Below are 12,039 nucleotides of genomic sequence, written 5' to 3'. Positions count from 1 at the left end.
CCTTGAGAACCCCATGAACAGTAGGAAAAGGCAAAATGATAGGATACCAAAAGAGGAACTCCCCAGGTCAGTAGGTGCCCAATATGCTACTGGAGATCAGTGGAGAAATAACTCCAGAAAGAATGAAGGGATGGAGCCAAAGCAAAAACAATACCCCGCTGTGGATGTGACTGGTGATAGAAAGAAGCAAGCTCTGATGCTGTAAAGAAACCTGGGATGTCAGGTCCACGAATCAAGGCAAATTGGAAGTAGTCAAACAAGAGATGGCAAGAGTGAACGTCAACATTTGAAGAATCAGCGAACTAAAATGGACTGGAATGGGTGAATTTAACTCAGATGACCATTATATCTACTATTGCGGGCCGGAATCCCTCAGAAGAAATGGAGTAGCCATCATGGTCAACAAAAGAGTCCGAAATGCAGTACTTGGATGCAATCTCAAAAACGACAGAATGATCTCTGTTCATCTCCAAGGCAAACCATTCAATATCACAGTGATCCAAGTCTGTGTCCCAGCCAGTGACACTGAAGAAGCTGAAGTTGAACAGTTCTATGAAGACCTACAAGACGTTCTAGAACACCCAAAAAAGATGTCCTTTTCATTATAGGGGACTGGAATGCAAAAGTAGGAAGTCAAGAAACACCTGGGGTAACAGGCAAATTTGGCCTTGGAATGCGGAATGAAGCTGGGCAAAGACTAATAGAGTTTTGCCAAGAGAACGCACTGGTCATAGCAAACACCCTCTTCCAAAAACACAAGAGAAGACTGTACACATGGACATCACCAGATGGTCAACACCAAAATCAGATTGATTATATTCTTTGCAGCCAAAGATAGAGAAGCTCTATATGGTCAGCAAAAACAAGACCGGGAGCTGACTCTGGCTCAGATCATGAGCTCCTTATTGCCAAATTCAGACTTAAATTGAAGAAAGTAGGGAAAACCACTAGACCATTCAGATATGACCTAAATCAAATCCCTTATGATTATACAGTGGAAGTGAGAAATAGATTTAAGGGACTAAATCTGACAGACAGAGTGCCTGATGAACTATGGACGGAGGTTCGTGACATTGTATAGGAGACAGGGATTAAGACCATCCCCATGGAAAAGAAATGCAAAAAAGCAAAATGGCTGTCTGGGAGGCCTTACAAATAGCTGTGAAAAGAAGAGAACCGAAAAGCAAAGGAGAAAAGGAAAGATATAAGCATCTGAATGCAGAGTTCCAAAGAATAGCAAGAAGAGATAAGAAAGCCTTCCTCAGCAATGAATGCAAAGAAATAGAGGAAGAGAACAGAATGGGAAAAACTAGAGATCTCTTCAAGAAAATTAGAGATACCAAGGGAACATTTCATGCAAAGATGGGCTCGATAAAGGACAGAAATGGTAGGGACATAACAGAAATGGTATGGAAGATATTAAGAAGAGGTGGCAAGAATACACAGAAGAACTGTACAAAAAAGATCTTCACGACCCAGATAATCACGATGGTGTGATCACTCATCTAGAGCCAGACATCCTGGAATGTGAAGTCAAGTGGGGCTAAGGAAGCATCACTACGAACAAAGCTAGTGGAGGTGATGGAATTCCAGTAGAGCTGTTTCAAATCCTGAAAGATGATGCTGTGAAAGTGCTGCACTCAATATGCCAGCAAATGTGGAAAACTCAGCAGTGGCTGCAGGACTGGAAAAGGTCAGTTTTCATTCCAATCCCAAAGAAAGGCAATGCCAAAGAATGCTCAAACTACCGCACAACTGCACTCATCTCACATGCTAGTAAAGTCATGCTCAAAATTCTCCAAGCCAGGCTTCAGCAATACGTGAACTGTGAACTTCCAGATGTTCAAGCTGGTTTTAGAAAAGGCAGAGGAACCAGAGATCAAATTGCCAACATCCGTTGGATCATGGAAAAAGCAAGAGAGTTCCATAAAAACTTTTATTTCTGCTTTATCAACTATGCCAAAGCCTTTGACTGTGGATCACAATAAACTGTGGAAAATTCTGAAAGATGGGAATACCAGACCACCTGATCTGCCTCTTGAGAAGTCTGTATGCAGGTCAAGAAGCAACAGTTAGAACTGGACATGGACCAACAGACTGGTTCCAAATAGGAAAAGGAGTATGTCAAGGCTGTATATTGTCACCCTGCTTATTTAACTTCTATGCAGAGTACATCATGAGAAACGCTGGACTGGAAGAAACACAAGCTGGAATCAAGATTTCCGGGAGAAATCTCAATAACCTCAGATATGCAGATGACACCACCCTTATGGCAGAAAGTGAAGAGGAACTAAAAAGCTTCTTGATGAAGGTGAAAGAGGAGAGTGAAAAAGTTGGCTTAAAGCTCAACATTCAGAAAATGAAGATCATGGCATCCGGTCCCATCACTTAATGGGAAATAGATGGAGAAACAGTGGAAACAGTTTGAGACTTTATTTTGGGGGGGCTCCAAAATCACTGCAAATGGTGACTGCAGACATGAAATTAAAAGACTCTTACTCCTTGGAAGGAAAGTTATGACCAACCTAGATAGCATATTCAAAAGCAGAGACATTACTTTGCCGACTAAGGTCCGTCTAGTCAAGGCTATGGTTTTTCCAGTAGTCATGTATGGATGTGAGAGTTGGACTGTGAAGAAGGCTGAGTGCCGAAGAATTGATGCTTTTGAACTGTGGTGTTGGAGAAGACTCTTAAGAGTCCCTTGGACTGCAAGGAGATCCATCCAGTCCATTCTGAAGGAGATCAGCCCTGGGATTTCTTTGGAAGAAATGATGCTGAAGCTGAAGCTCCAGTACTTTGGCCACCTCATGTGAAGAGTTGACTCATTGGAAAAGACTCTGATGCTGGGAGGGATTGGGGGCAGGAGGAGAAGGGGCCGACCGAGGATGAGATGGCTGGATGGCATCACTGACTTGATGGACGTGAGTCTGAGTGAACTCCGGGAGATGGTGATGGACAGGGAGGCCTGGCGTGCTGTTATTCGTGGGGTCACAAAGAGTCGGACACGACTGAGCGACTGACTTGACTGAACTGACTGACTAATGGGATGAGTCAGGCCCTGGGGTCTGACTGTAGTGCCCAAGGATCACAGAGATGGTGTCTGATAACTGATGTGTTGGTGGGTGGTGCCGGACGTGTTTCTTGATACAGATATAGGGTCAAGGGCATTCTGAGGCTGTGCTGGCCTGCTAGGAGGAAGGGTCAGGGCCAGCCGGTCCCAGGGTAGGGTCTGGCCTGCTGTGGGCAGGCCGGGTGTGCAGACTACAGCTCTCTGGCATCTAGTGTCTGCCCCCGGTAGGTGAGGCTTGTCCAGAGCCTAGAGCGGGACTCCTGGACAGTTTGGCTGGTGCCTGTCCCTGTGCCGGGCAGGGCTGTGTCCAGAGGTGACTGTGGTCTCGGAGTTTTCGGCGGCCTGTCTGCTGATAGGTGGGCTGTGTCCCTGTCCAGGTAGTTGCTTTGCCTGAGGTTTCCCAGCACTGGTCCCTTCAGGCTGTTGGACGGGCCATGTTCCTCAATGGGGCCTGCCAGTGCCCGTGTTTGCCCAATAGAAGGAGCTCCCAAGAATGGCCCTCTGCCAGTGTCTTTGTCCCCAGGATGAGCCACAGCCCTGCTTCCCCCACCTCTCCAAGAGACTCCCTGAGACCAGTAGGTAGGTCTGGCCCTGGCTCCTGTCAAATAACTGCTTTTGCCTTGAGTTCTGGAACACGGCAGATTTTGTGTGCTCCTTTTATGAGCCTACTCTCTTTCCCTCAGTCCTTAGGGACTACTGAGGCTAAGCCCCACCGACCTTCAAAGCCAGATTCGCGAGTTTGTCTTCTTGCTTCCTGACCCCAGGGCTGTGGAGCCTGATCTGGAGCTCAGCACGCTCACTCCTGGGGGAGAACCTCTGCAGTGTAATTATCCTCCAGTTTGTGGGTTGTCATCTCTGTGGTGAGGGACCTGGTTATTTCACCCCCTCCTACTGTCTTGTGTAGTTCCTTCTTTATGTCTTTAGCTGTAGATTTTTTTCTGGTAGGTCCTGGTCTTTTTCATGGGTGGTTGTGATTTTGGTGTGCGTCTGAGAGGAGGTAAGCTCCTGGTCTTTCTGCTTTGCCCTTTTGGCTAGTCTTTCCTCCCCTTCTGTCAATTGTTTCAAAGAAACAACTCACAGTTATTTGTTGTAAAATAACAAATTATGAGACATGGAAAGAAATGTGTGACCCATGGTTAGGAGAAGAGCTTAGAGAAACTGAGTCAGTGATGGGCCAGATGTTGAACAGTTGGAATGGATGAAGAGTTGGAAAATTTTAACAGGAAAATGGAAGACTATAAAAAGATCTAACTGGGAATGCAGAAGGGATAGTACCATGTTAGAAGTTAAGGACTCATTTGGTGGGCATAACAGCAGACTGGACATAGTTGGCAAATCCCAAGTAGAATAGGTACAAAGCTGAGAAACGCTGCTAACTCACCACTGTTAAATCTTCCAGTTCGTGAACATGTAATGTGTTCCAGTTTAAGTCTGATGACTCGGGACAGTGTTTAGTATAAGTTTTCAATATATAATATCATGTATTCCTAAGTAGGTTTTTTCTTATGCTATTACAAATGAGATTATTTTCTTAATTTTATTTTCAGGTTGTTCATTGCTAATGTATGGAAATACAAATTATTTTTGTATAAATCCATGGTATATTTGTATGTTAAATCTTTCAACCTTGCTGAATTCCATGATAAATAGCTTTTTATGTCTTTTTTCTGGAATTTTCAGTGTACAAGATTGTGTCATCTATAAATAGAAGTTGTTTTATTTCTTCCTTTTCAGTCAGCATGCCTTTTATTTATTTTCTTTGCTGAATAGCCTTGCCTGGAATCTCTAATATAGTGTAGTATAGAAGTGATTGTGTGTTAACTCTTCTCTAAATGTTTGCCATTCTTATTAAATGGCATAGAATATAAACTGTATTTGTGTCTGTCAATATTGAAGAATACTGACTTCATGAAATTAGTGTCATCGTAATTATGGGATGGTGATTGGGGCCATTAAAAAAATTTTTTTTAATTGGTGGAAGATTGATTTACAATTTTGTGTTGGTTTCTGCTCTACAGTAGTATGAATCGGTCATAATTATATCCCTTCCTTCCTGAGCTTCCTTGGGGCCATTTTGATCTACAAAATATGTAACTTTTTTTGATTGATTGAGGGACATTTTAATAATTTCACTTTTTTTTCTTTTAGGTTTTCTCAAATAATGATGAAGGCCTTATTAACAAAAAGTTACCCAAAGAACTTCTTTTGAGGTAAGTGTAGGGACTTTGTATATGATTCGAAATTTAAAGATTTAAAGATTTCATGTATGATTCAGTCATCAAGTTCGAAGACAGTCTCCTTTCTCACTGTGAGTCCATAGCATAGAAAAACAGCCAGAATTAGCCTAACTGACTTTCTGTTTTTGTTTTATAGAATGCTGTTCAGCTTGTTGTTAACTTTTACTTGGTCTAATCCAGAATGTACTAAGTATGTACGTAGCATTGGTCTGGATTCTTTTTGTAATGTGGTAAGTATTGCAATAATCTTCAGTAGGTGACACTGTTTGGGTATCAGTAGATTATCTCAGTGTAGTCAGTAACGCGAGGAGAGGTTATTAAGGCTGTGAGCTCCTGAAGTTATAGACGGTTAGATGTTTTCTGATACATTGATTTTAAAATAATTATACTATGAGTTCTTACTGAGCACTTAAAATGGTGTCAGCCCACATATTGATGTTATCCACTTTATGAGAATTATGTGCTAAGTGACAGTACTGTAGAACAGGCTTTTTGTCCTTTAGTTTTAGCATTGCAGAATATACAGGTAATGGTATTTTGCTTGGCATTTTGCCAAGTAAAGCTATCAACCAACACTTGTTGATCCTCAGGCACTGCAGTTTCCTACTCAGCAGGCATCAAGGAAACCTTATTTTAGTTTTGGATGTTATATTTTAATTGTTAACAAACAGTTAATACATGAATACATGATAATCTTAGGTGTGGCATTTCCCAAACTTTTCGTGTCAGTAATGTTTCACAAGACAAAACATAAAACAGGTTTTGTGATCAATAAGTATGGGAAATGCAAGGTAAACAAAACCAGTTTCTTTACTGCATGCCCTCTCAGAGCCTTAATAGGCTGATAAGCATGGGGATGTTCCCAGATGAATAACTGTGGCATTTCAAACTTACTGACCTTGGAACTCTTTTAATAATCCTTGGGAACAGTAAGAAATTGACCCGCTGACCCCATTCCCTGCCTGCGCTCAATCTCATTTTAACATGTGGGGGACAAGTATGTGTGTTCTGTTTCCATACTGGGGTTGCTCTGTAAATGCCATGGACTGCTCACCTTTGCTGCCTCAGTGTTTCAGACTCCTGTTCCTGAGTCCGGAATGGGGTGAAGACTTAGTGTCTTGGGGTGATGATCACGTTTTAGGGGCTTCAGGATGGCATTTCATTGGTCATCAGGTGTTGCCATGAGCTCATTCTGCTCAGTTAATAAAAAAGAAAATTAAGTCATGGCAGAATCACATGAAAGATACAGCAGTCACGTTTTATTTGAACAAAATAAATAGTTGCTTGGTTAAGAGAGAATGTTCTTTGGGTATAATGACCATCGTAAAGCCGAAAGTGGTGACAAGGAAGGAGTGATGTGCTTATCGTATCCACCCACACGGTCTGGCCAAGCACCGTGAGCTGTGGAGCCAGCATGGTTCGGGCGGGCCGGCTGTGGCCGTGCGGCTGGAGGGGGTGCCAGCCACAACAGACCAGGGTGAGCGGCGTTCCCAGAGCTGTGCAGTGTTGCCCTCTTGGTCTGAGTACTTTTCTAGCACAGACATCAGACCTTAATGTGAATATGTCATTTATACCCCGGGGGAGTCATATCCAGCTTCAGGCCGACCCACATTAGTCATTCAGCACTGGAGTGCGATTAAACTCCACCCTTCTCCTGAATACTGCTGCTCTTTGTGACTCAAGGCTGCTAACTTAATATTTTTTCCCTTCTGGTAGAATTAGCTCTCTTCTACCTATTGACTAAAAGGGAGGAGGAGTTGGGGTGGGGAGCGCTGTGGAATTATATAACTTTCTGTGCTGGTGTGATTTCTGAACTGCTGTTTTAGAAATTTTGATTCTTTTAAGGATCCATCATGGACCCAACTTTCAGAAATCCTGGAGTCGCAGTTTTTGAATCATGCTAAGGCTCACACATAGATCATTTTTTAAAACAGAATTGTCCTTTGAGAGCAGATGTTTATAACATGTTTATTCGTAGATTTGCATTCCCACTTCTTTCCTTATTTTGGAGTCTGTAAAAGGGGAAGTTAAAATTTAAAGGACTGCCATGGTAGGTCTTCTCTGACTCTTGCGTCTCAGACCTAACTCCAGCCAGGTTTTAATTTTTGTTGGCCTTTAAATCATTTCTATCATTTTACTCTCAGATTTTCTATTCTCAATAGTAATAGCTTTCCCTTTCCCAGCTACCCTTTTTAAGCAAAAGATTGAAGAAGAGTTTGAGCCAGGTTGCGAAAGCAGTCATCTTTGTTGTACGTTAATTCCACAACAAAGTGAATGAGTGCTACAGAGTCCCCACCTCACGAAGCTTAAGTGTTGATTGCTTTTGCTAAGTTCAGTAATGTCTTCATACTTTCAGGCTGTCTTCTGCTTACATTTTTACTTCATATTGGGAACTTCTTTGTGACAGAGCAGACTATTGTTCCTGTTCTTACTGAACTCCTATTTTTCATCTTCATCAATAGGTGTGAATTCTTTGACTTTATGATAATCTTATTTACTTGCCGCCAAGGTCATTTTCTCCTCTGCCATTTTTTTACTGCGTCTGTTACTGCCCTCTTACATTCTCTGCTCGCCTCCGTTACTGATCACATACAGTGAAGTCTGAGCTTACTCTCTGGAACCATTAACAAGCATGATCTGGAATTATGTACTTTTCATCACTTTATATCACTTCGAATCCAGTCAGAAAAGTCGGAGTTTTTTTAATCTGATCATGTTATATTTCTGGTTTTAAGACCCCTCAATATTATTAATTCACAGATTCTTTCTGGTACCGTTTTTAGTTTGTTACTTAACAAGCATTGACAATTTTGCTCTTTCTGTCCAGCTTTCACTTATAAATTTAGGATGTTAAAGTTCCTCTACCCTTCAGGCACACACAGCTCAACAAACAGCTTGTATCTGCTCTTCCTGGGGTCAGTTATGTAATGCTTAAACAGTGGAAATGTATAGTTTGTTATAATCTCTGTATCTGTTAGTGAGTTGGGTTGTCCTTGCTTATATTTATATTCATTGTTATTGGATATATTACTTTTGGAGCTTTACTTGGTTGAAATTTCTACTCTCCGCATTTACTGGTTGTGTGACCTTAAAGTGACTTCACTTTCCAGGCCTAATTTCCCATATCTGTAACAGTAATAGTTCTTACTTTAAGGGGCTGTTGGTAGCTCTGAGCATCTGGCATTTAATAAACGTTAAATAAATGTATTATTATTATATAATATTAATTTTGGATGTCTGAATACTTAATAAATACTGTTGATAGTACCGTTAATTTTAATACAAACAATTGATAAAAGCAAGCTATCCTGATATGCATCTTAACGTATGCTACTGCTAATGATCTCAGTAAAGGACCTGGTTATTAAGCAAGTTAATATGGCCTACTGCTTCATTTCTTCAACTTGCACTAATTTAATCTCAATAGAAATTGACATTAAACTGACAACTTTTGGCGCTTGAGCAGAGCAGTGGTGGTAATTATGACAACTGATAATTATTTTGTATTGTTAAGAAGGCAGTCTCTTGGAAAGAACCATTCCTCTTGAGAAAAGGAGTCTGGCATGAGCAAGTATTGGCCCAGAATTCAGGTTTCAAGCTGTAAGATTAATTTGTTTGACGTTAAGTTTTTACTTCTCTTTTGGGCTTCCCAGGTAACTCAAACAGTAAAGAATCTGCCTGCAGTGGGGGAGACCTGGTTTGATCCCGGGGCTGGGAAGATCCCCTGGAGAAGGGCGTGGGCAACCCACTCCAGTATTCTTGCCTGGAGAATTGCACGAACAGAGGAGCCTGGTGGGCTACAGTCCATGGGGTCACAAAGAGTAGGACACGACTGAGCAACTAACACACACACACACGTGGTGGTTTTCAGATTTTAGTGCTGAAATGAAAATGCATGTAAACAGCTTCATAGGAATAGGGAGTGCTCCATGCAGTAAATATTTTAAAACATTGTGAGAAGACATGGCTCTTGTTAGTAATGAATAATAATGAAAGAAAACTTGTTAGACATATTTTTAAAAACCAAATCACCATTATCTATGTAATTTTCTTTCCTTTTAAAATGTATGTGGATCCATGACAAAATTAAGTCCTCAATGTGTTTGTGGGCTTGATGAAGAAGGATTGATTGCCCCAAACAGGAGAGCTGAGCCTGATAATTTTGGCAAATGGAATCAACTACATAATTACTTATAATTTGGCAGTTTTACTAATTTGCTAGGGAAAATTATAAAGTAACTAGCACTTAAATTTTCAAATTTCTCTTTTCTAAAATTTATAAGCCAGTTCCATGAGTTTAAATAATTGTGGTTTTGTTGTAATTATTAAGTTACAACCCAGTGCCAATCTGTGATCAAGGGACCCTGGGGAGCAGTGCAGTAAAGGGCTCATTCCTGTTTGGGGCATCATTGAATGGGCATTCTTGCCTGCTGGCTGGTTGTAGTACTCCATGGACTTTTTCAAGGACTGGTATCTTTTGCTGTCTGTGATGTCTTTTTATATATATTCCAAGGCAACCAAACAGGTAAGATGCTCTTTTAGGGGTACATACTGCAAATTGGGCCTCCCTGGTGGCTCAGATGGTAAAGAATCCGCCTGCAGTGCAGGAGACCTGGGTTCAATCACTGGGTCAGGAATGGAGAAGGGAATGGCAACCCACTCCAATATTCCTGCCTGGAGAATTCCACGAACAGAGGATCCTGGCGGGCTGCAGTCCATGGGGTCGCAAAGAGTTGGACACGACTGAGTGACTGACAGGTAGTCACAGAACTTCAAATACAGGTTTAAACATCTGTGCAGATTTTTCTTTTTGTTAAAGAGGGTTTTTTTTTTCCTTTTGGTTTGGTCATGTTTATTGTTGTTTTACCTTGTATGAGGCTATACAGGACTGAGTTAATATATGTTGAAATTAGATGCAGATGCTTAAAGGCCCTTCCCTCTGTATACTATTATGTATTATTTTAAGGTTAGCATCTAAGTCCAAATCATGGCAGAGGCAAATTGTTCTCTGGTTGGGGTTATGCTTACAGTTAAAACTCTGATGATGCCTTTGGATTTTTAAATCTACATTGGGGTGGCATGAAGCATGAATAGAACTCCACAGATGAGGGTAAAACTAGTACATTCTACTCTAGAGTGTTATCCCTGGAAAGTTATGTTAGAGAACTGTTTATTTAAAGGCTGTGAATTCAGTAGATAAAACAGAAAATATTGGCAAATTTGATGCTATGAATAGTAAAATACGGCAGAATATGCAGCAAAGTGGTAGATGAAATAATTCAAATACACATTATAAGAGAGGGCTATCTTCTTCAACATATACACAAACTTTTAAAAATTATTAAGAAACAGATGGACTAACTCTTAGAAAAATTTGAAGAGGGTCTGAACAAAGGAGGAAATACAGATGGTCAGTAAATATATGGAGTTGAGTTTCTAGAGGTCGTAGGCTTGAAAGGTGGTTGTTGAGCTGTGAAAGACGCCAGGATTCTTGGCCTCCAGAGGAGAGGAATTCAACCCAGGGCCAGTGACGAGGCTTGATCGCTCAGAGCTTTTGTGTAATGCAGTTTTTTCAAAGTATAAAAGAGATAAAGTATAAAAGAGCAAACTTCTGACATAGATAGCAGAAGGGGGCAGAAAGAGTGCCCCCCTGCTAGCCTTTAGCAGTATGTTATATACTTATCAGCAGGCTGCTAATTAGAGAAAGGAAATGTCTCAAAACTCAGAGTGGCACCAGGCCCCTCACCCAGAACATGCATTTTGAGATAACATTGGCACAAGGTGACTCTTCGCAGGCCGTAAAATGACTGACATGAATCTTGAAGAAAGGCAGGTTTCCAAGTAAATACATAGTTTCATTAACACAGATCAGAACAATGTGTGAGTAAAACATACTGGTTTGTTGAGCCGTTATTGATTCTGAGTCTTAAGAGGCACAGACTTGAAGAAAGACTAGGGTAAATACATAGTTCATTTCTGTAAGAAAAATGCATTAGTTAGCTCAAGGTTTGAGAAAAGTTCAGGTGTAACCAGGTGTCTTCATGGTAACACAGAATTTTATGAGAAACCTCCTTTTAATTATGCATAGAGAAGGGAAAAAATCTGACACTTGTAGTTTGTTTCCTCCAGCCGCTTAAGAGAGAGAGAAAACGCCTGACACTTGCAGCCTGTTTTCTCTGTTAGGAGACCCCTTAGCCTTTCTGCCTGTTACTTTCTCAGGCTGTACAAATATTTAACTTCATATAGTAACATTTGTTTTTCCAAAGTGGTCTTATCAATTTGCATTCATACAGACAATGGATAAGAGACTCAGTTGAGTTGTTCTTTTCCAATTTTAAATGCTGTATGTGTCTTAAGTATAGACTGACATCTCATTGTGCTGTTGCTTTGAATTTCCCTGAATTCTAACGATGCTGAGCATCTGGTTATACCTTTGTCACTCACATGTGTTTCTTTCTGGGTGAGGTGCTTGTATATTTTTTTTGCCTATTGCCTATAAAAAAACCATTTTGCCTCCTGTCTATTATTGGTCTGTAGGAGTTTTCTTTCCCTTTCTTGTTTTTGTTTATTTATAGTCTGTGCTGGGTCTTTGTTGCTGCTCTCAGGCTCTCTTTAGTGTGGCGAGTGGGAGGCTGTTTTCCGGTTGCAGAGCTGGGCTTGTTGCTGCGGCTTCTCTTATTGTGGAGCGCAGGCTCCGGGTGCTCGGGCTTCGGTGGCTGTGGCCAGGGGGTC

At 41.2% G+C, this 12,039-nt stretch overlaps 1 protein-coding gene across 1 annotated transcript in view; it reads left to right on the top strand.

Annotated features, from left to right (window-relative positions):
• Positions 1-12,039, top strand: part of FBXL2 (F-box and leucine rich repeat protein 2) — an 86,903-nt gene that overhangs the window by 21,547 nt on the left and 53,317 nt on the right. The window contains exon 2 of the mRNA XM_040246308.1: positions 5,219-5,280. Coding sequence (XP_040102242.1) covers positions 5,219-5,280 — 62 coding nt within the window. The remainder of the gene's footprint in view (positions 1-5,218; positions 5,281-12,039) is intronic.

Source organism: Oryx dammah, unplaced genomic scaffold (assembly GCF_014754425.2).
Source record: "Oryx dammah isolate SB20612 unplaced genomic scaffold, SCBI_Odam_1.1 HiC_scaffold_9, whole genome shotgun sequence".
Classification (NCBI taxonomy): domain Eukaryota; kingdom Metazoa; phylum Chordata; class Mammalia; order Artiodactyla; family Bovidae; genus Oryx; species Oryx dammah.
Note: the sequence above shows the minus strand (reverse complement) of the source record. Positions and strands in the feature narration are given on the sequence as shown.